Here is a 25,263-nt window from a genome sequence, read left to right on the forward strand (position 1 = left end):
ATGATGTTGGTTCTTAATGCTTTTTTATTACCCTCCTTATGTATAGAATCTTCCCGTTTCCTTTTACTCGATTTGTGTGTAGGCGTGTGTTCTAAGGATGGTGATCGAGAATCGTACTCTGGGCCTGGAACAGTGCTTGGAGAGGCCAGATGATCGGTCTCGATGTGTTCTAAATTTTGATATAGAGAACTACCTTCCGATGTAGAGTCTAGGTCAATATCATTTATACGTCCCACCATCTCCGCCTCTTGGCAAACGGATACAGAATCTATATCTATGACATTGGAAGCAGTGCCTGCCATTTGTGTTAGGGGAACCGGGGAAACTGCATCACGGATTTTCCCTAATGAAGAGCGCTTACCCGTGACCAAATCAAGCGATAGGCGTTTTTCAGCGAGTGCAATTTCTTTATCTAAAATGCAGGTAGTGCGTTTAAAAAATTGGTCTATAGTGTCTGTAAAAACTCCATTTGAAGTAGAAACCTGGACTTGTCTTACTTTGCCAGAACGTAGGGTCATTTTATTAAAAATATACTAACACACCCTTCTAGTGAACAAAGAAATTGGGCAATGTTAAAAATAGCAATCAAACACTATTTACCCGAAAATCTTCCTAGGCCAGTCACTAAAAAGAAAATGAAGGGGGGGTGGCCCGACCCGACCTCGATCGGCCTCAGACGGCCACAGACGGCCCCGCCCTTGTCCCAGGCTTCTCCCGGTCGCTCCCGCGCAGCGGGACTGGGGAGAACAGTTATTAGGGCTGTAGATAAGGGGAGGAGCAGGCAGGGAGAGCGGCCCAGGTGCTGTCAATCCGGGCTGGCGGGCGCTCCTGGGAATGGTAGTCCCGGACCCGCACTCGCTCGCAGCCCTGCTCGTCCGATGCACTTCCTCCCACAGTCACAGGCAAGGACCGTGGATGATGAGCAGAAAAAACCCCCACGAAGCGGGTTCCGCGAGAGGTAGCTGGGGTATCAAGAATAAAAACACAAGGTCCCAGCGTTAACTGATATGTAACAGCAGAGCGTTTAATTGCAGTAACCTGTTCCATGGTGTGGCATTCTGCATTTTCCAGAAAGGAAGGGGCTGCAAGAGACGCATGATAAGAATCTGTTTCATGATTGACTCCAATGTAAAAGCTGTGCCTCTTCTTTCTGGAAGCAAACATCTTTTAACAAAAAAGTTGCAATGATGTGAGGCAGTCTAATGGTGAAACAAACAGTGCTTAATGTGTGATGGCGATTCCAGGTGCTGGGCGCAGGCACTCATTTCTACTGGGGCTTATTCATCATCATTAAACCGTCGTCTAGAGCAAGAGAGAGGAAGGGACGAAAGGGAGAAAGGTTTCAGAAGAAATGTATTCGAAACAGTCATGAAGGGAAAGAGCACTGATGAAAAGGAACTTGCAGGAGAGAGGTAAATGTATAGATAGTGTGGGGTGAGGAGACAAAGAAGGCATGAAGTGGAATCCGAATTAAGCAGCTTTAGAATTCCAAAGCTCCTGCGTTTGGCAGAGCTGGTGGCGGGCTCCTCAGAAAGTATAGGTCTCCACACTTTCTTATTTTAAATAACATTTATCACTGAACAAATGTACCATGAGACCATCCCTCTAATTAATCTAACTAATTACTGCCTTTGAACACAGAACAAAGGATGCAAGAAGAAACCCTTCAAATGTCCTCAATATGGTACATTCCTTTGTTAAACTCGTGCTAGGTTATCTTGGGATACTAAAATACATGCTGTGCCCTAGTAATACACTCTTTTTTTTTATTGAGCTGAATTATAAGGGAGCAAGAAAATCATTCACAATACATATAGTTCTTGATTAAAAGCTTCTTCTTAACTTTTTCTGGAATCATGCATTTCCCACATCTTCATCCCAAACAGGCGCAACTCCCGCTCCAATCCCATAGACAGATAGTAAAGAGCAGTGCAAAGCAGTTTGATCAGATTATTAAATTCAGCTTACTAGAGACAAGTCTACCTCTTATCCTAAATACAGAACCTAAAGTGTGATGCATAGCAGCTTTTACACGATTAAACCTTTCACAATACTCCATTGCAAGCAAGCACAACTCCGCGCCCATCCCAAATGCAGATAGTAAAGTGCAGAGCAGTACAGTTTAATCAAGTTATTAAATTCCGCTTACTAGAGATACAAGTCTCCCTCTTATCCTGAATTCAGAAACTAAAGTGCGGTGCATATCAGCTATTACATAATTAAACCATTCACAATACATCAAATGTTAGTAGCTTATAAAACTGACTTATGGCTAGAGTCAAGCATTTCCCACAACTTTGTCCCATACCAGCAGGCCCCCGCCCATCCAAAATGCAGCTAGTAAAGTGCAGTGCTAAGCAGCTTGACATGATCAGATCATTAAATTAAGCTTATTAACAGCACAAATCTCCTACCTATCCTAAATACTACAGCTAAAGTGCAGTGCATAGCAGCTTTTACATAATTAAGGCAATCATTTCATCATTACGGATAAAAATTCATTAAATGAAATTTTGAATCCTTTCTTCCTTAAATAATAGATATAACTTGTCCACCAAGAGTTAGCCATCCTTTCTCAGTCTAAAGTGCTATATATATATTACTTTTTTGTTTCATCCATAAATTTCCAAACTACCCAGAATTTCTTAATTGCCCCTGCCCTTTTTGCACAGGCTTCCTCAAAGCTTTTAATACGTAACAATTTTTGTATGCCAATTTAGGTAGGTTGGAGCTTTAGTTGTCTTCCAATGCTGAAGGATCAAGGACTGTGCTACTAAAGCGGAAATCGCTATAAATTCTTTTTCCCCTTGGGAGATTGGGGAATTAGAGCTCTGTCTTACAAACCCAAACCGTGCTATCTCTGGTTCCGGTTTTAATTTTCTCTGTAAGCCCTTGTTGAGGCAGAAAACACTTCCTCCCAGAACTGGGTTAAGAGTGGGCAAGTAAAAATAGTATGTGGCCAACCTCCCTGACCCATTTGTTGGCAGCGAAAGCACTTGTCCTCTACTTCTGAATACATCTTATGTAAAACTCTTGGTGTAAAATAAGACATCCAGCGTGATAAAAATGCCATTCTTTTGAAATTTGCTGCTCTTGGTGCTTTATTGCCATCCATCGAAATCTCCTGTCACTCTAGTTCTGAAAAAGTGCACTGCGTTTCTTGAGAAATCTAATCTAAAAAGCTTGTTACTAGAGAGCTTTCTCTTTGGTTCAGTAAAAGTCTGTACCTGTTTCGAACTGCCCTTAGTTTAGCTCTATAAAGGGCTGTCAATAAGGGCACCGGGACATTGCTTAATGGAGAGCAACGTTTTTTCACAAATTGAGTAATCTGAAGAAACCCTAAAAAATACGGCTTGCAGCTAGCTTCACTCCTAGCCTGTATCTCCTGCCATTTTAAACATCACCCCCTTACTATAAAGTGGCCTAATTCCCCAAAACCCGTTATTGTCCCAGAATCTTATCTGGCTGTTCTGTAAAGGAAGGTCCAGCATTTTGCATTCCGAGAGTTTCAAAAACTCATATCCCGCTGTTTAAGCCTTCATATGATAGAATGCCCGTATTCTATCCCCAAATTCCTGTAATGTCATATTGAGTCTTTTTTGGGAGTTTTGCCGATTTGATAATAACTGAAGTCTGAGATTCTGCTTCCTGCACCATCTTATCCATAAAAAAACTATCCAATGATTCCTAGTCATCTAGTATTCAAGCCAATATATCTACAAAAATAGCTTCATAATAGGTTCGCGCTTGGGGTAGTGACAACCCCCCTTGCCTTATGTCGAGTTGAAGCACTGGAAGTCTCACTCCTGATGCCTTTTTCTTCCAAATAAATTGACGAAACATAACTTCCAACTGCTTAAAATACATACAACATGTTAATTTTAATCGGCACACTTGAAAATATGAATATTAATAATGGTAAAATGGATATTTTTATAAGGGCTACCCTACAGAATAATGTAAGTGGAAGAAGGCTCCATCTATCTAATAGATTTCTAATCTTTATAATCATCGCTAAGTAATTCAATTAGAAAAGTTCCTCATAGCTGTTAGTAAGGAAGATCCCTAAATGTCGAATAGGGTCTAGAGATTAGGCTTGTCGTTGCAAAAAACTTGGAATGATTTGACTACTTGCGTCCTACTAGTAGCAGGATTTTAGTTTTATTCTGATTCATTATATATCCCCCAATAGATTCAAACCGCATACATTCTATCAATGTTGTCCTGATGTTCTGTTCCTCTGTCCTAAGGTAAAGAATAATGTTGTCTGCAAACAATTTCAATTTAGACATACCTGCCAGAGGTGCTTTTATCTGCAGATTGTCCCTACTTAACAGCGAGTGGGTCTAAAAACACAAACAGAACGTGGCATAAAGGACATCCCTGGCGAGTTCCTCACCTTATGTTCACACTTCCTGCTAACCGAGAGTTTATAAAAAGTGGAATCCGAATTAAGCAGCTTTAGAATTCAAAAGCTCCTGCATTTGGCAGAGCTGGTGGCGGGCTCCTCAGAAAAAGTATAGGTCTCCACACTTTCTTTCTAATTTAAATATATTTATCCCTGAACAAATGGACCATGAGACCATCCCTCTAATTAACCTAACTAATGACTGTATTTGAACACTGAACAAAGGACGCAAGAAGAAACCCTTCAAATGTCCTCTATATTGTACATTCTTTTGTTAAACTCATAGTAGGTTATCTTGGGATGCTAAAGTACATGCTGTGCCCTACTAATTCACTCACCATTTCTGGTAGGTCGGCCAAGCTAAAATTCCCTTACTGAAAAGTAAGTTAGGGTTAGAGCGGTTCAATGAGCAAAAACAACAAAAGATTGAATAGTAACCATTCACATAAAAATAGAAAAAATGTATTAGTATAACGCATGAGGAAATAGAGTTTATGTGTGTGGCATACTTGGTTGGAAACCAGCAAAAAAGCAGAATGCTATTTCTTACTTAGAAATACCACAAGGAGTCCATAAATGTAAAATGTCTATTCACCTAAATTGGTAAAGTAATCTTTAATGAGCTACCGAAATTTGTGGAAAACAAATGAGTGAGGTAAGCAGCCCACAATGTGCCGGAGATTTCCCAAACGCAAAATTCCAAGTGCTATCACAGGAGGGGAGCCGTCGTTTTTATCACCACTGACGGTAAAGCAGGTTGAAACATGAGACTCTGATTGGTGATTGGCTAGATGCATGCTTCCAGCTATCCAACCAATGGGCAGCTGTGAATGGCATCATAATCTACAATGTCCACGGGGGGCTATGTCAGAATATTGTAGTTTAAAATATCAGCTTGCTAAATATTGTATCCATGAGATAAGGTACCAACCAATATCATCCAAGTAAATGCATAATGGGAAGTAATGATTCATAACCTCACATCTGCTTATCTTGATGATTTGTTGGCAGTCAGTATAATGAATGCAATATTTTGGCTGACAGATATTAAAACTAGTATACACACACAAGATACTTGGGTAATTGATACTTAAAGGGCTGGATTACTTCCCTAAATGCTAAAGTCCTCCTTACCTCTAGGCTCAATAATAGATGTTTAAGGGGTTGCCTCAGGCACAACTTTTTGTGGGATACTTCATCATTGGGAGCACCACGTGCTGGAATAAGATGGTTCTCTACCTGTGGACTCAACCAACACTGGGAGTTCTTTGATATTAATATACAGGACAGTACAACAAGGTCCAGATATTCAGCAAAATGTACCGATGGGTATACCCCAAGATTATGTCTTTATTATAGGGTATCATTGATATGATATAGAAACAAATAAAAACAGTTTGAGAGTGAAATTAATGTTTCACTCCACCATGACAGATTGCTGACATGTTTTGACTGACTTACTTTACAAAAGATGGTCACCAGTCTTCTTCAGGGTTACAGATCTCCCTACCTAGCCTGTGAGTATAAGGCATGCAAAGAAGTGATGAGGCTTAGGGCTCCTGTACGTGTTTGATATTTAACACCAATAAGCCCCTGTTTAGAGATGTATCTGGGCTTCATTATTCAAAATGGGGGGAGTCTCCCCTGTAGTCACATATTCGACTAGAGGTAAACACGGAGGGTAATACCTGTTTTGGGTCTACTCTGCAGTATAGTGAATGTGTGTATGTATAGCTGTTTGTTTGGAGGACGTGCTTGAGTAGGTTTTCTTCTGACTATCCTATGGTATATGTAAGATGTCAAAAAAACATATTTGTGGTAAAATTCAACTATCAGTCAAAACAAAGGGTCTGATTAAAATATTTCTCCTACCAAGGAAAATTGTTGTTTTAAGAATTATGAGAGAAAATACAGTTGTACAACGAGTGTGTTATATATGCACTTCTACCTGTAACACCATACTTTAAGTTTGCCTTTTCTTCTCCCCACCATTTGGTGCTTTCAGGTTCACGACTAGGTGTAGTTGACAGATGGCCTTTGTGTATACCTCCCAGATAGCCACACAATAGGGAGACTGGGTGTTGACAGGCTATGCCATCTTGGCAAGATGAGGGAGTGGAGCTGTGCACAGACCCACTTGCACTTCAAAGTAGATGCATAGCCGTCACACAAAGAACTTCACACTAGCCTTATGTGCCCCCAGACATCTGTGACCAGGGCAGGGAGGCAGAAAATTCCAGACACTTCTGTGGGTTGGAAACTCGAGAAGTTTCTTCCACTTCAAAACTTGCACTGGGTATAAAATTAGGACTCTCAGAACCACTCTTCAGTTTACTTCTGGACCTGCAGAGGACTCTCAGAGGACTGTCCTGCTGTCTGTAGCCTACTGTGTACTTCAGAGGACTGCCTTCCTGCACTAAGAGGACTGCCCTGCTGGCTGAAGGCTGTCTTGTGCCCTCAGAGGACTGCCCTGCTACTTGAGACCTGCTTTTCTGCCTGAACCAAGACTTCCGGAGTGACTACAATGGCTTGTTGGCTGGTCACCTAATCAGAGCCTCAGAAACAAAAAGGCACCAACAAACTTGTTCCCTAACCTAGGCTCAGCCTGAGTGAGTCCTGACCCTCAAAGTGGTGCCCATCCAGCCCTGGACCCTCAGAAGTGGCACTAAAGGTATCCAGGTAACCAAAATGAAATACTTGGGACTTTCATTTTCAGCCAAAAAGTGCTCTGAGAACAAGAGGAGACCAAAAACCTTCCTGCTCAACGATCCGCCTTAGGTGCATCACCAGTCGGCTGGAAATCGCTGTAGCTCCCTCTAAGTTTTTCTCCCCAGCAGCAAATCCTGTTCAGCTGCATCTCGGAGAGCAGGTTTCCTGCCTAGTGGATCCCTCGTCGGCTACAAACTGCAGCATGTACTGCCCGAGATTTTCTAATTCCAAAAAAGAGACTAAGACCGACTGTAGAAAGCTTCACCGTAAATGCGTCCATCGGCTCCCCTATGATGCCTCCTCCTTGGACACGTCTTGCTGCTTTGCCCTGCTGAACTTCACCTTCTCAGGCTTTTTCTTTAACATTTCTTCTTCTAAGTCTGAAGGTAGGCAGAGACCATGACGAATCCACTCTGTTTATCCGATCTGCACTTCATGGCAACCGGCCAATACTTTTGACTCTGCTCCGTCTTGCACCAATAGATATCCATGGTTGGAGCTTTGATCTTTTAGAGACTATTTGAAAATTCATAACTCTGGTTCTACTGACTGAAATTGTATTTTTTTGGTGTCAAATTATTTCCTACAATACATTCTATTTTTGTAAATCGGGGTGGAATTTTTCTTGTGTTGTGCTTTCACTTTATTACTGTTTAAGTGCTGCATAAATACTTTACACATTGCCTCTAAGCTAAGCCTGGATGCTTTTGTGCCAATCCACCAGAGGGTTAAGCACTGGTTAGTTTTGTGACTTTCTGTGGTTCACCCTGACATGAGTTGTGGCTGTTGCTTGAGTAGGGCTCACACCTCCCTCAACCAACAACCCAATTTTTCACAAGTGACAATTTAAAAGTCAGCCTGGATGGAAAACAATCTGCAACAGAGGGCTAAAGAGACAGGAAGTAGTATGGTAAAAGACACAGATCTGAGCTAGAATCAAGATTAGGCAGCCTTGGTATTCAGTAACCCTGGCATTCGACAGCATCGTGGGACACCATGTGGGAGGTGTGCAGGTGGCGCCCGGGCCTAGGGCAGACCTGTCCGTGCCCGTCAGAGAGTGGAGGAAGATGGGCTGGGCCACCCCTCTTTCGCCTGACCCCCAATTTGATGTACTGTGTCTCTGGACTACCTGCTGTCCCTGTGCCACCTGCTGTTCCTCTCCTTGCACTGCCTGCTGTCCCTGTGCTGCCTGCTGTTCCTGTCTCTGTGCTGCCTGCTGTTCATGTCCCTGAACTGCCTGCTGTCTCATCAGTGCCCGTTGTACCTGTCCCTGTGCTGCCTGCTGTACCTGTCCCTGCCCTTCCTACTGTCCCTGTCCCTGCGCTGCCGGCTGTACCTGTGCTGCCTGCTGTCCCTTCTTTCGCTGCTTGCTGTTCCTGCCCTGCTCTGCCTGCTGTCCCTGCTGCTGCACTGACTGCTGTCCCGCGCTGCCTGCTGTCCATGTCCCTGCACTACCTGCTGTCCCTGCCTTGTGTCCCTGCCCCTGTGCTGTTGACTGACCCTGCGCTGCCAGCTGTCCATGCAGCTGCACTGCCAGCTGTCCTTGCGCTGCCTGCTGTCCCTGTCTTGCTTGCCTTCCCTATACCTGCATTCCCTGCAGTCCCTTTCCCTACGCTGCCTGCTGTCTCTGCACTGCCTACTGTCCTTGTGCTACCTGCTGTCCCTGTGCTGCCTGCTGTCCCTGTCCCTGCCCTTGAGGCACCCTTGCCTACAGACCCCCAGGACTCGAGCAATATTCTGTGATACCATCCCCAAACTCATTGCCCCATTAGCAATCAGCTCTCACTAGTACATTCTACTTGGCGACAGCAACTTCCACATCAACAACACCAGTGACGCCAACGCCATCGCCCTCCTGGGGAATCTGAACAACATTGGCCTCACCCAACTTGTCACCGAACCCACGCACAAAGCCGGACACACACTCAGCCCCATTTTCACCACCAGCGACAGAATCAAATTCAGCCATACCACAGTACTCACCTGGACTGACCACACCATCATACATGTCACCATCACTGGTGCCCAGGACACCATCAAAAGGCATCAGATCTCCCCCCACTGCAGCTGGAGCAAGGTCACTGAAACTCAGTGGTCACAGGGCCTCACCACCTCCCAACCCGAGGCCTCAACAGACAGAGACCAGACTGCCCAGAACTTCACCGCCTGGATCACCGACAGCGCAGATAAAGTCACCCCTCTGAAACCCTTAAATCTAACAAGTCCTCCAAACAGGCCAGCTGGTACTCACCTGAACTCAGCACCACCAAGCTCAACTGCCACCAACTTGAGAAACGATGGCTCACCACCAAGAACCTCACAGACAGCCCAGCTCACAAAACAGTCCTCAGCAACTATCACCGGCACATCAAAGAAGACAAAAAAACAGCCATCACCACCCGCATCGACTCCGCGGCCTACCACACAAAGGAACTCTTAAAAATAGTCAAAGAATTCTCCAACCCAACACCCATAGAGAACACAATCCACCCCTCTCAAGAACTCTGCAACACCCTCTCCAACTATTTCCACAGCAAGATCACCAACATCTACAACAACTTCAACCTCCAACCCACCACCCTCAACCCCAACCACCTCAGCGATCATCAGCCAAACCATTACCACCTGGTCTCCCCTCACTACCCTGACCACCGCAGCCATCATGTCCTCCATCCACTCCGGGGCACCCACCGACCCCTGCCCCTACCACCTCTACAACCTCATAAAATAACTCAATCAGCATGCAACTCACCAGCATCTTCAACACCTTCATCCCAACATCAACCTTCCTGGGACAGATGGAAACACGCAGACATCAGACCCCTCCTAAAGAAAGCCTCTGTCGACCCCAGTGATCTAAAAATTTACCATCCTATCTTCCAGCTCCTGTACACGGCCAAAGTATTTGAGGAAGCCATCAACCTGCAGCTCACCAAATTCCTCGAACAAAACCACCTACTGGACAAGTCGCAATCAGGGGTCCATACCAACCACAGTACTGAGACCGCACTGATTGCCACCACAGACGACATCAGACTATTCATCGACCGTGGAGAAACTGTGGTACTCATCCTCCTAGACCTCTTTGCAGCATTCAACACCATCTCCCATAAATCCCTCATAAACAGACTCCCCAACATAGGCATACAGCAAGACGACCACAAGTGGATCACCTCCTTTCTTACAGGACGCACACAGAGCATCTGGCTGTCTCCCTTCACCTCCGTACGCAAAGCCATCATATGCTGCGTACTACAAGGATCATCCCTCAGCCCCTCCCTGTTCAACAACTACATGATCACAGATGGCATTAGATCTTGCTGAATCAACATAATCTCCTACACAGACAACACTGTAGTGATCCTCTCACTCACCGAGGACCCCTCCAACACCCAAACCAACTACCACAACGCCATGACCAACATTGCCAAATGGATGCAAGACAACTGCCTCCAACTGACTCTGACAAAACTGAAGTTCTTATCTTTGGGGAAAACACCTCCCCTTGGGACCACATCTGGTGGTCTGCAGTACTAGGACCTACACCCACGCCAACCGACCATGCACTCAACTCCAGCATCATCCTCAACAGTTAACTGACCATGAAATAACAAGTCAATATAGTTGCCTCCTCTTGCTTCCAAACACTCCACATGCTCCGCCGAATCTTCAGATGGATCACAATCAACACCAGAAAGAAAGTCATGCAGGACCTCGTCACCAGCTGCCTCGACTACGGCAACACCCTCTACATTGGCACTCCACCCAGCTCTTCAGAATACTCCAGAACATGCAGAACCATGCAGCCAGACTCATCCTGGACCTCCCCAAACGTACCCACATTGTACCCCACTTGAGAGACCTCCACTGGCTCCCTATCCAGAAGAGATGCCAGTTCAAGATCCTCATACATGCCTACAATCCCCTACACTACCTAGGACCTGCCTACATCAACCCCGGACAGAAGTTCCATGAACCCTCTAGACACCTACACTCCTCTACACTCGCCGACACACACACCGTCCGCATCCGTTACAGCAGCAGCAGTGGTTGCTCCTTCTCCTACATTGCTGCCAATACCTGGCATGATCTTCCCCTCCAGCCCCCTCGCTGGGAGACTTCAGAAAAAGAGACTCAAAACCTGGCTCTTCGACGGAGACACAGCACCCAGATACTCCTAAGGGCGATGGTGTTGCGCTTTACAAATGCTGTTTGATTGACTGATTGCAGACTCGTAAGAAACACTTTGGACCCTTTCATTTATGTATATTTTCACTGTTGAGGTACTGCTTAAAACAAAAGAAGGCTTTTGTGTCGAAAGAAGAAAATATAGGAGTGGTACATAAAGCTGCTGCTCTTCTATGATTTTCCTCAATCAGATATAACACATTTTTGCCACCAATATCCAAGATTACTTTGCTTGAGGGATTTCACTTGTGCAATGCAACCAGCCTTTGAGTTCAGGATCAAAAGTGGCTCCAACTGCCTCGAAGGGTGCTGCTCTTATTAGGTGAAATAAAAATAAAAAAGCAAACTATAGGTGTCCCTGGAAGGACTATGGATTTATTTCACTGATCAGACAATATAACCCATTAGAGATTAACATGGTTGCTGTCTCTATAAAAGTATCCGTCTTGATTTTAATATTGCGTTTTTACTGGTGTAAAGCTGACAGCCTATTAACACATTAGGATACCGGGAAATGTCCCAGTGTCTGGAGGGTTAAAGAGGAATTTTAACCGCAGTATATCCTCCCTTCAAAACATTAATCACAAAAAATACTCCAATTGACCAACCAGTGGTCAGAGTTGCTAGTATACTACTTGTGCCCAAGAGCAGGGACAGAAGAGGAGAGAAAAATGAGGGGAGCCTCTCTAGTGGAAGGTTATGCTAGTAACAACTCTGTGTATGGGAAAGAGCACTTTTTGTTTTAATTACCCTCACACACCCTGGTGGTGTCATGCTTCATCATCGGGTCACCCCGACCCCTAAAAGTTGGGGTGGGCTCAACCACAGTGTTGGGAGCTCTTCAGGTAGATAAAGGCCAGGGGAGTTAAAGAGTAAAATACCTCAGTCAGACCCCCAGTTTCCCTTTATTCTTGGGTCTGGCTGGGTCAATAAAAATCTAAAAACTGGTCTTGTTGGAGCATTATGGTCCTAAGACCCTAGTGCCCACATGTTTCAGTCCTGTGTGGCCATACAGGTCCTGGACTTTATTCAGGGCAAAAGGGGAACCCCCTATGTGAGGAGTAATACAGGATGGATAGTCCCTATCCTCTCCGTGAAACAAGCCGAGGAACGGAACCGCAACAGGTTGAAATGCTGGGTGAGGATCATAACTGAAGACCACTCACATTATAGCTCTGGTCCTGTGTGTAATGCGCAGCCCTCCCGCAGTGGATGGAGTGTGGCAGAAAACAGACACACTAACACTTCACACACCGCGAGAAGTTGCTACTCTACCCTCGTTTCATGGAGAGGATAGGGACTACCCATCCTGTATTACTCCTCACATAGGGGTTCTCCTTTTGCCCTGAAGAAAGTCCAGGACCTTTATGGCCACACAGGATTGAAAAATTTTTATTTCGGAGATTGCTGCAAAGGATTTCTTGGGTGCAATTTAACGGGAAGCTGGCAATATATGCAATGTAGAAAGCTTCTTCTTTCTTTTTCTTTATACCAGGGGGTTAGGGGGGGTTGGTGGGGGCACTTAGCCCTTTCTCTCCATTGCTAATATGGACTTTTCAGTCCTTTTGCCTCATTCGGGTGGGTTTATGGGTGGGGGGATCTTTGGGGTGGCAAGGGTGGGGATGGTGTTTGGGGTAGTGGGGCAAGGAATAGAATAGCTGGGTCTTTGCACTTGAGTGGCAGTAAGGAGTGGGTGAATACATTTATCGCAAATGTATTTGTTGCATTTGTTGCATTTGTACTATTTGGTAGTTTGGCGGAATGGCAATGGCAAAGTATTTCAGTTATGATAAAACCATTTTATTTTTAGGATGGGTAAATTTTCTGTCTGTTCCTGGAACATCTGTGGCCTGAATGATAGGAAAAAAAGAGGGAATATGGCTCATATTCTCAAATCAATGAGGGTGGATCTGCTGTTTGTACAGAAGACACATATTGCATGGAACAATAGGAGGGGGCTAAGGGATTTGGGTTTGGAGCTTGTGGGTTATACGTGTCTAGGGTTGACAACTAGAGGGGTTGCAATTTTGAAAAGATTTGGGTTGGGGGAGTATAAGCATGTAAAAGAAGATCTTTGCGGCCGATGGGTGATCATTAAGTTAATGGTAGACGGTCTTTTGATGACCATTTGCTCAATTTACGGTCCCAATTCAGACGATCCAGATATGATGAATGATCTTAGCATTGAGTTAGCCGCTTGGCCATCTCCCTTGATTTTATGTGGGGACTTCAACCTCCATTTAGGAGTAAATGTTGACATAACAAGCAATTATCTTTATGATGAGAAGAAAAATAAAGTGTTTAAATCTACCAGGGGTCTTGTTAAGGATTTTGGACTAGTAGATGTGTGGTGGTTGAAAGGAATGGGTGCCCCAGGGAATACCTTTTACTCTGCTCCTCATCGAAAGCATGTGCACCTAGATTACTTTTTCATAACAGCAGAACTGTCGACCAAAGCTAGGATTGATATTCAACCCAAAATAATCTCTGATCATAACCCTATCATGCTAGAACTAGAAATTAACCATAGATCTTCCATTTGAACGCAAATTACTGGTTGACTCCATCTACTGTGAACAAATGTGTAAATGGATAGTAGAGTTTTTTAAAAACAATTGTGGGTCTGCTCCGTTCATACGGTATGGGATGCTTTTAAGTCTGGTGTGCGAGGAGAGACCTTAAGCTACTCTGTTAATAAACAGCATAAATTAAGGGCAGAATTTGTGGATGAGATGAATAATCTTCGGCTGTTCGAAATAAACTTTATGCGGGCAGTCAGCAATGGTCAGGATTCCGAACATATTTCGAGTGATTTGGCTGTCCAAAAAATGAGGTTATACCAGCATTTTGCTACAAAGCTGGCTTATACAAGGTGGGTGAAAACTCTGGCCGATTATTGGCCAAAAGGCTACAACAAAAAGAGGTGGCTAAAAGGATCAATCTTATTCAGGATGAGCAGGGGCAAATTTGTGATAAGCCTGCTGAAGTGTTAGAGGTCTTTGGCAAATTTTATAGTCAATTGTATATGGATGAGGATTATTCTGGGAGTTTGAAGGGAAAGCAGCAGAGTTTTGTGGAGACATTCAAATCTCCAAGTTGACTCATGACCAAAAGGAAGAATTAGACGCTGATATTATTTGGGAGGAAGAGGAGGCAGCATTAACATCATTGGCTGTTGGCAAGGCGGTAGGGCCGGATGGGATTCTGCTTGAATTTTTTAGAACCTTTTGGCAGGTTCTGAAAGAACAAATTATGCGGACCTTTTTGGCTGCACAAAGGGGAAATGCGCCATTGTCCTGGAGGAAATCTACTATTACGGTATTCTTAAAAAAGACAAACCTGCCCTACTGCCCTACTGCCGTCATCCTATAGACCTATCTCGTTAATTAACTCCGACAGTAAAATATACTCTAAAATCCAGGCAGCACATTTATCAGGGATCATTTCAACATTGGTCTCACAATTCCAGCATGGGTTTATTCCAGGGCGTGATACTGCATGTTCGGCGTCTGATATCATTTGCGAATTGGGCAGAAGCAACCAAGTCCACAAGCGGGATAACCCTATTGGATGCCGAGAAGGCATTCGATAGGGTTTCCTGGCCATACATGTGGGAGGTTTTTAGATTGAAGGGCTTTGGACCTGGGATGCTCCAGGCGTTGAAGTCATTATGTATGCTCCCAGCTGCCTGTATACGGATAGCAGGCAGAGAATCGGGTTTGTTTACAATTAGTCGTGGTACACGAAAAGGATGCCCGTGTTCGCCTTTATTAGTTGCCTTATATCTTGATTTTTTTTGTCCAAGTTAAATCAATCCATTGATATTAAACCAGTCCAACTGCGGGATATTGATTATAGAGCTCTGGCATTTGCGGATGACATTGTCATTGTTACCAGCGAAATTGTCTCCACATTACCTGCAATTGATGGATTGGCATCTAAGTTTGGGCTCGTCTCGGAGTATAAGCTAAACATCTCTAAAACACAGATTTTATTCATAGGTGGCGAACCTCCTGATAATATAACAACGGTCCCGGAAGTCACTTATTTGGGAATCAAAATGTCTTTACCAATTAATAAGATCCCTGAGATAAATATGAATCCTGTACTCATTAAAGTGAACTCAATGTTGGAGAGATTAGACCATTTGCACTTATCTTTGCATGGAAGGTCAAACGTTTTAAAAATGCTAGTATTGCCCAAATTTCTTTATATGTTCAGAACTATCCCACTTGAATTTCCAGACTCATGTTTTAAGAGGCTAGAGAGGATTAGCTGTAGATTCTTATGGGGTTACAGGCGGCAGAGAAGGGCTTACAAAAAGATGGTACTGCCCAAAAATTGTGGTGGTTGGGGATATGCCTTATTTTTTTTTTTACTACTGGGCAGCAGTTTCGCAATTTATTAGTCCTTTATTTGTGGGTAATCGGGCTAGGATCTTGCCTTGTCATAGTCCTCCAATTTACGTGCTGGGGGAGGAGGCCAATGGTTTTCTGGTTAAAGTACTAGAACCAAGTTATTTTAAGAAAACTAAATTCTAAATTCTTAAAGCAGCATATTCCGTTTGGAGGCTGGTTAGGCGTCATCTGCATGTGTCGAATTTAAACGCATACATCCTATTTGCAGCCGCTGGGCTGCTCCCATAGATTTTTTGAGACCAGATATTTCTTGTAGATGGCGTTCAAAGGGAATTCAATGCTTAGGGGACCTGTGTGTTGATAGACAGTTGGTATCTTTCGTTGAGCTACAAGCAAAATATGGCCTGGCAAAGCATGAATTTTTTTAATATCTCCAAATTCGTAGCTATCTGAGCATGTTAGGCCCGGGTCTAGAACATCAATTCAGAAAATTCCCTCTAATTGAGAGAATAGGAAAAAAACACCCATCGGTCAATTCTACTCCTATTTGATTGAGGTACTTCCAGATGATGTAGAGCAATGTCAAGAGAAGTGTGTAACAAAGTTAAATCAAGAGGGAATTAATAATATGAAATCTTTTCGTTTTGATGACCGGGAGGATGCGTGCTCAACATTATATGGCTATTTATGATTTGTATTATACCCCAAGGAAGATCTCCAAATGGGGGACATAAGCTGGGACTAAATGTAACAGATGTGGCTTATTTGCTGCTGATGCAGTTTATATGTTCTTTTCATGCCCCAAATTAGCGGATCTATTTTTGTCTACTGAACGCTTCTTAGCTTTAATAATGGGATCACAAGTGTGCATAACTGGGGAATTGGTGCTGATTGGTGTTAATTCAGACACTGTGGCTCATACAAGATCCAAAGTAATGATATCTTTTTTGTTTATTTGTATGGCAGTGGTGCGTGCATGTATTACGAAGGATTGGATCAACCCTGATCCCCTGTCATTTACGAGCTGGAGGGCAAGATTACTTGCTATGTATAATTTGGAAATAGCCATATATAAGACTAAGGGGAGAAGGAAGAGCGCAATGGGAACTAAGATTTGGGCCGCTGTCACTGACTGGATTTAAAGCATAAAAGTTGACAGTTTTAGTTTTTTGGTATAACATGTATAACATGTTGTTCCTTTTTCTTTTTTTTTTCGGATGCCCACTTTTGCTGCCTTATTTGTATTTGCACTTATATTATGTCTTTTGACCTTACTTATTTGACCTTCAGTTTTTAAATGGAATATGAAATTGTTCTAAACATGTGTTTCTTTGTACAGATTGCTAAAATTTTAATTAATTAAGCAATAAAGATTACCTACCTTACTTATTTGTGTTTGTATAAGATGATTATATATTCCTTGCATAAAAAGGGAAAATTCTAATTTAAAAAAAAAAAGTCGTGGGAACGGGTGAAAACCCACACAGAGGCAACGCCAGGAAAGTGCAGGGGGGACACATGAAAGAATGCTATAGCGCAGTTATGCAGTATAGTAGTTACTCATTAGTTTCACTGTTCACTGCTTTGATTGGAGGGAGGATGAGTGCGGAGAGTGGGGTAACGGGGGAAAGCCGTCGGGTTTGAAGAACTTCCCCTGCTCACTGTATATAGGGTTCCAAATGGGAAGGAGGCTATTTGGAAGTTTCTAGATGGACAGTGTGTTTAGTGGGTACACTCACAGTAAAATTTGTGTAAATGCCTTCAAGGAAGGCTCATTTTGACCCTTATACATGTGAGCAGTTCAACTAGATCTCCCTGGGAGAAAACTGCAGTCAGGTTTGTCCTCCATCCTTTTTTGATGTGCACAGTTATAGACTTTCCCTCAGTTATCTTGTAGGCAGGTGGACTTTTGTTATTCCGTTGGTAACCCTGGGTGACCTCCCCACTGTGTTTTTCATCTAATGCAGGGCTGTTGCTGCAGGAGGTGAACATGGCTGGAATGAATGAAATGCGCTTTACAGAGGAGAAGCCTCTTCTGCGGGGACAGGACACCGAGCTGGTGAGTTACCCCTTCGAGATCAACCTTTGATCATCTTTGTTCTTAGGTATAGAGGTTTTAAATGAAAGCTGCACCAAGGTAAGTGTGCATCATCTTTGTAGGCAAGGAATGAACCAATGGGTTCCAAGTAGACAACTAATGTCCCTGTAGATAGACTCTAAGACCCAATCATTTTGCCAGGTTCTCTCAATTGCTTGTAACAATCTGAGAGGGCACTTCTAGACGTCTGAGACTAAACTCAAACAAATACATTTGGATAAACTAAACTACGATCCTTGCCAATTTTCAGGTGACTTATGGTTGTGACTTAGACTTTGACATTTTTCAGAAGTGCAGTTTGAAAAGTTAATCAGTTGAAATTTGCCTGTCTGCGCAAAATATTACGTTAAAAAAAGAGTATGTTAACGAGTTTTCAGAATAGAGGTACATCGACATTCATCGCATGATCCACCCCTCCTGACAGAATTCAAAGTGAGCGACACTTTGTTATACTATAAGCATATACCAACCATGGATGTGCTGACATTCTAGTGTGCTGCGACAATTAGGGCCCCAATGCCCTGTGATAGTAGGCAAAGTTACTCTGTAACAAGACCATAAGAAAAAATACAGTAAACCTCGAATCAGCCCTAAAAGAGAACGTTTATTACATATAAAGCAATGAGTAGAGTCGTTTTGAGTATTTTCCAGTGGTGGGGTTCTCTGAGCCACCAGATAACCCAAACGGATCTGGGTAAACCAGTTGCTATTGCTCTATGGATACACCTGTCCTCTTTCTTCTCTCTCTCTCTCGCCTCTTCTCTCCTCTCTTCTCTCTCTTCCTTTTTTTTTCCCCTCTTTCTTTCTCCCCCCTTTTCTTCTTATCCTCTCTTTTTGATTTGCTTTTGATTAGTGTAAGCGTCATTATGCCAACATTTTTGTCCATTTGTACATTGGAAGACTTATGTATTGTCTTTATTTTCATCTTTACTCTTCAATAAAAAAGATTTGAATTAAAAAAACAATTACCAAATTATATCTTATTTTCTTAACTTCAGAAACATGACATTCTGAATTGCTCCGGTTGAAATTTGATGCCAAACAAGTATCTTTCATATACGTCTTCAGAAGACAAATTAATCCACTAAAATAACTAAGCTACTTTACCGCAGAGGTGTACAGGAGGTCGTACCCTGTTAGGATTCACAAATGTAGCAACACATTCTCATTTCCTCTTGCCAACCCCCCACTTCTGTTCATTACTCACCCCACCGTTTCCCCGCTCCTTCTTTGTTTTCAAGCACCCTTCCCTCAATTTGAAGTTTAATTTGGAACTCTGGCTGTGAACAAAGGCTTCAGGGAGCCTGAGGGGATTCCAATCCCCTCGTGCTCCCTTAAGGCTTTGTTTTATTTGTTAGAACATTCTACCCTATAGTGGCAGAATGTTCTAATAGCATTATAGCCCTTCGTAGCTGGGCTATACCGGCTATTAAAGTCCCTCTCCCTTGTTAAAGGCCATCGGCTTTGTCTCGGGCCTTTAACGCTGGAGAGGGCCTTTAATAGCCGGTATAGCCCTCTACGGCGGGCTAAAAGGCTATAATACAGTAAACCTCGAACCAGCCCAAAAAGAGAACGTTTATTACATATAAAGCAATGAGTAAAGTCGTTTTGAGTATTTTCCAGTGGTGGGGCTCTCTGAGCCACCAGATAACCCAAACGGATTATCTCTAGAGGGGCAGGGTTTCATCTAGGCATTATTCCTCAGGGCGATCCCATTTTGCATTAAACATTAAGTTGAAAGGTCACAGCAGCTTCTTTTTTTGCTAGTCGCAGGAAAGTGTGTCAGTTTCAGGGCTTGTAAAGTGCCTCTAAGTAGTTGCATAATGCCTGCTATACTCTTCACAAGCCGGTTCTAGTGCAAGTTAATCCTTCACTTTCAATTTGCAAATTAAATTCATAGGTGGGTGGAGTGCTTGCTGCAGAGAAATATGTTACATAATTGAATGCTCCCATGACAGCTACGTTGTTTCTTGGCACGTCAAAAATAATAGTTAATTTTACAAAGCTGCTTGCTTTATTTACTTCAAAAGGACCAGGGTATGTGTCATCACTACTTCAATGTATACCACATGCATATGCACACACACTCACACACAAGTTCACACACACACACACACCTCTACCCAATACCTCCTCATAACCATTACCTTACTTCTAAGCATGTATTTTAACCCACAGGGCTATATTGTCAAAGGCAATCCCTGGAAGAAGAGGTTAGGCATACTCTCTGTGTGTTTAGCACACGCCTTCAGTTAATTGTTTTTTTGTAAAAATAGATTTCACAATTACCAAATTATATCTTATTTTCTTAACTTCAGAAACATGACATTCTGAATTGTGCCGGTTGAAATTTGATGCCAAACAAGTATCTTTCACATACGTCTTCAGAAGACAGATGAATCCACTAAAATAACTAAGCTATTTTACCGCAGAGGTTTACAGGAGGTCATACCCAGTTAGGATTCACAAAGGTAGCAACACATTCTCATTTCCTCTTGCCAACCCCCCACTTCTGTTCATTACTCACCCCACCGTTTCCCCGCTCCTTCTTTGTTTACAAGCACTCTACCCTAAATTTGAAGTTTAATTTGGAACTTTGTTTTTAGATGATCTTTGCCAAAATACGACACTCTCTCGTAAATTTGCAATTATAAATAATTTACTCATGTTTTCAAAATCCAGACAGTTTGTTTGGATCCTTAAAGATCCAAAAATCACCCTAAAATTGGTGCGCAATTTTCAAATGTACAGAGAATTTCTCAGTGTGAGAGTCACCACAGTATTTCTTAGAAAAACTTCTTACCAGAAAAGAGCCTGACACCATTCAGAAAATGTTTACTTGTTCATTTGTTATAATCAACATTCTAAAGCTCCTTTGTTCTCCCTCTCACCCCCCTTATATCATATTTCCTTTTGTTGCTACCATTAAGTATATAACTACAAACATTTTTCCACAACTTAAACATACTTCTAATTTTTTTAATATTAATTTGCAAAAAAAACTTCAAATATGAGTCGGTTAGATTACCATTTACAGTAACAATTCATACAGTTCTCATAATCCTTTCTTAAAACATTCATTAAAAGTATTAACATCTTCACACCCAGAATAATGGAAAATATAAAAAATACCCGTCTTTTATCCACGTATGAGAGTTACTTCCTTGGTGAAGTGGTTCACAGAAAATATTATAACACGTCTTTACAGGTTTCATATAAGAAAATGCAATAAGCCAGGAAGTAGTTATGGAAAGGGAATTATAATTTTATTTATTTTACTTGTACTCCTTTAAAGGTCACATATATACTTATATTGTCTAGAGAGAGAGAACATGTTTGGTGCTGCGAAAGCATCAATAATAAAGACGTTAGAAAAGCTAAAAGGATATTAATTCACATCCATATGTTATCTTGTATTTTTCCTCCTTTATCTTCTTGCTGTGTTTCATAGCGGCATGTTCTCCAGAGAAAAGCATATCTCTAAATATAGTACTTTGTGACTAGACTGCAGTGTTTGCAAAGCATATATCTTCCAGACATACAGCATAGCAGCAGAATGCAAACCATGGAAGTAGCCAATAAAAAAAAAACTAAACTAGCATCTTACTTCTCCCTCTTTGCTTTACTTACTCACCGCGCAAGTGATGGTAGTAGTAATTTAAATAAGGACATGTGATGTCAGACCCTATTTGTCGGACCACAGGGCAGGCAAAGGCTTCTGGGTGTTTGAGGTCCATCCTACTATGGTTCTGCAAACTAGACCAATTACAAGCCCTTCTGCTCTTGACTCCCAGGGTAGCGAGGGAGAGCAGTTTAAGGCTTCTCAGGGAGGTAGTGTGGGGGTAAGAGCTCAGATCTCAACATTGAACCGACAAACACAATCACCTCAATGTCCAGCCCAGTGCTTGCCCTTTATTGAAAGCCAGTAATTACACAACCGAAATAAATACCACACAATGCATTTGTGTCCTCTAATAGAGGGTCAAATCATTCTTTGTATTCTTCATGTGGCTCAACACCCTTCAGATCTAATGTCCTCAACCCACCCGGGTGATATCTAGGCACTACAGCTCTCAATATCTAGTGGCAGAACCATTAATTAAGCACAGGTGGAAATGATCACTATTACTCCTATGGGGCTTAGAAGCACAACTCAATACCTTGGTCTTACCCTTAGTTCTAATTCAAATGGAGCGTCTCAAGTTACTGCATTCGCCTTGCTTGGAGCACATACCAATCTATTGTGTGTCAGTCATGGGGCAGCCTTACAAGTCTTGTGTGCCAGTACTTGAAGTTTGGGCAGTGAGGCAAGACCAGTTGTGCTTGTGGTAGCCATTTTCTGGTGCAGGCAACACTCCGTGAAGTCAGAACAGGTGAGGGTGTCCCAGAAGTGCCTTCCAAGCAGCAGTAAAACACACAAGATGATAGACGGAATGTTGCACAATGGCAAAACATTCACCCCCAGTCACAGATCTGGGTTTAATCCATCGTTCTTTTGCTCACCAAGCCACCCCAGTTCAGACATGGCCATATGCAAATCAGTCTTGACCCTGTGCCTCATGGGAACAGTCCAGCCCGAACTGCCAAGCCATGTCTTCCCTGGACCGGAATCAAGCATCCTAGGACCGGTTTCTGGCTACCAGCTGTCTTCAGCCAGGATAGCTTGACTCCTGTGGCTTAGTGAGCAAGGAACCCACATCTGGACATACCCTTCCCACATAGGGTGAACAGCAAAACACACAAGATGATGGACGGAATGTTGCACAATGGCAAAACATTCACCCCCAGTCGCAGATCTGGGTTTAATCCATCGTTATTTTGATCACCAAGCCACCCCAGTTCAGACATGACCATATGCAAATCAGTCTTGACCCTGTGCCTCATGGGAACAGTCCAGCCTGAACTGCCAAGCCATGTCTTCCCTGGACCGGAATCTAGCATCCTAGGACCGGTTTCTGGCTATCAGCCGTCTTCAGCCAGGATAGTTTGACTCCAGTGGCTTAGTGAGCAAGGGACCCATGTCTGGGCATACCCTTCCCACATAGGGTGAACAGCAAAACACACAAGATGATGGACGGAATGTTGCACAATGGCAAAACATTCACCCCCAATCACAGATCTGGTTTTAATCCATCGTTATTTTGCTCACCAAGCCACTCCAAGCCACTGCTTGCTTTATTTACTTCAAAAGGGCCAGGGTCTGTGTCATCACCACTTCAATTTATACCACATGAATATGCACACACAAGTTCACACACACGCACCTCTCTACCCAATACCTCTCCATAACCATTACCTTACCTCTAAACATGTATTTTAACCCACAGGGCTATATTGTCAAAGGCAATCCCTGGAAGAAGAGTTTAGGCATACTCACTGTGTGTTTAACACACATTTTCAGTAAAAAAAATAAATTTTAATAATAGATTTCACAATTACCAAATGATATCTTATTTTCTTAACTTCAAAAACATGACATGCTGAAGTGTGCCAGTTGAAATTTGATGCCAAACAAGTATCGTTCACATACGTCTTCAGAAGACAAATGAATCCACTAAAATAACTAAGCTATTTTACCGCAGAGGTTTAGAGGAGGTCGTACCCAGTTAGGATTCACAAAGGTAGCAACACATTCTCATTTCCTCTTGCCAACACCCCACTTCTGTTCATTAGTCACCTCACCCTTTCTCAGCTCCTTCTTTGTTTTCAAGCACCCTTCCCTTAATTTGAAGTTTAATTTGGAACTTTGTTTATAGATGATCTTTACCAAAATACGACACTCTGTCCTAATTTGCAATTATCAATAATTTACTCATGTTTTCAAAATCCAGACAATTTGTTTGGATTCTTAAAGATCCAAAATTCACCCTAAAATTGGTGCTCAATTTGCAAATGTACAGAGAATTTCTCAGTGTGAGAGTCACCACAGTATTTCTTAGGAAAACTTCTTGCCAGAAAATAGCCTGACACCATTCAGAAAATGTTTACTTGTTCATTTGATATAATCAATATTCTGAAGCTCCTTTGTTCTCCCTCTCACCCCCCTTATATCATATTTCCTTTTGTTGCTACCATTAAGTATATAACTACAAACCGTTTTTCCACAACTTAAATCATACTTCTATTTGTTTTAATATTAATTTGCAAAAAAACTTCAAATATGAGTCGGCTACATTACCAATTACAGTAACAATTCATACAGTTCTCATAATCCTTTCTTAATACATTCATTAAAAGTATTAACATCTTCACACCCAGAATATGGAAAAAATAAAAAGTACCCCTCTTTTATCCGCGTATGAGAGTTACTTCCTTGGTGGAGTGGTTCACAGAAAATATTATAACACGTCTTTACAGGTTTCATAGAAGAAAATGCAATAAGCCAGGAAGTAGTCATGGAAAGGGAATTATAATTTTATTTATTTTACTTGTACTTCTTTAAAGGACACATATATACTTTTATTGTCTAGAGAGAGAACATGTTTGGTGCTGCGAAAGCATCAATAATAAATACGTTAGAAAAGCTAAAAGGATATTCATTCACATCCATATGTTATCTTGTATTTTTCCTCCTTTATCTTCTTGCTGTGTTTCATAGCGGCATGTTCTCCAGAGAAAAGCATATCTCTAAATATAGTACTTTGTGACTAGACTGCAGTGTTTGCAAAGCATATATCTTCCAGACATACAGCATAGCAGCAGAATGCAAACCATGGAAGTAGCCAATAAAAAAAAACTAAACTAGCATCTTACTTCTCCCTCTTTGCTTTACTTACTCACCGCGCAAGTGATGGTAGTGGTAATTGAAATAAGGACATGTGATGTCAGACCCCATTTGGCGGACCACAAGGCATGCAAAGGCTTCTGGGTGTTTGAGGTCCATCCTACTATGGCTCAGCAAACTAGACCAATTACAAGCCCTTCTGCTCTTGACTCTCAGGGTAGCGAGGGAGAGCAGTTTAAGGCTTCTCAAGGGAGATAGTGTGGGGGCAAGAGCTCGGATCTCAACATTGAACCAACAGACACAATTACCTCAATGTCCAGCCCAGTGCTTGCCCTTTATTGAAAGCCAGTAATTACACAACCGAAATAAATACCACACAATGCATTTGTGTCCTCTAATAGAGGGTCAAATCATTCTTTGTATTCTTCATGTGGCTCAACACCCTTCAGATCTAATGTCCTCAACCCACCCGGGTGATATCTAGGCACTACAGCTCTCAATATCTAGTGGCAGAACCATTAATTAAGCACAGGTGGAAATGATCACTATTACTCCTATGGGGCTTAGAAGCACAACTCAATACCTTGGTCTTACCCTTAGTTCTAATTCAAATGGAGCGTCTCAAGTTACTGCATTCGCCTTGCTTGGAGCACATACCAATCTATTGTGTGTCAGTCATGGGGCAGCCTTACAAGTCTTGTGTGCCAGTACTTGAAGTTTGGGCAGTGAGGCAAGACCAGTTGTGCTTGTGGTAGCCATTTTCTGGTGCAGGCAACAC

The 25,263-nt window shown here is 42.6% G+C and overlaps 1 protein-coding gene across 5 annotated transcripts in view; it reads left to right on the top strand.

The window, feature by feature from the left end:
* The window catches only part of NDRG4 (NDRG family member 4), an 898,768-nt gene that overhangs the window by 287,371 nt on the left and 586,134 nt on the right, over window positions 1-25,263 (top strand). For all 5 annotated transcript variants that reach the window (XM_078670548.1, XM_078670547.1, XM_078670545.1 and 2 more), the window contains exon 2: window positions 17,631-17,722. In XM_078670548.1, coding sequence (XP_078526674.1) covers window positions 17,654-17,722 — 69 coding nt within the window. In that variant the 5' untranslated portion in view covers window positions 17,631-17,653. The remainder of the gene's footprint in view (window positions 1-17,630; window positions 17,723-25,263) is intronic.

This window comes from Lissotriton helveticus, chromosome 12 (genome assembly GCF_964261635.1).
Source record: "Lissotriton helveticus chromosome 12, aLisHel1.1, whole genome shotgun sequence".
NCBI classification, from domain to species: Eukaryota; Metazoa; Chordata; class Amphibia; order Caudata; family Salamandridae; genus Lissotriton; species Lissotriton helveticus.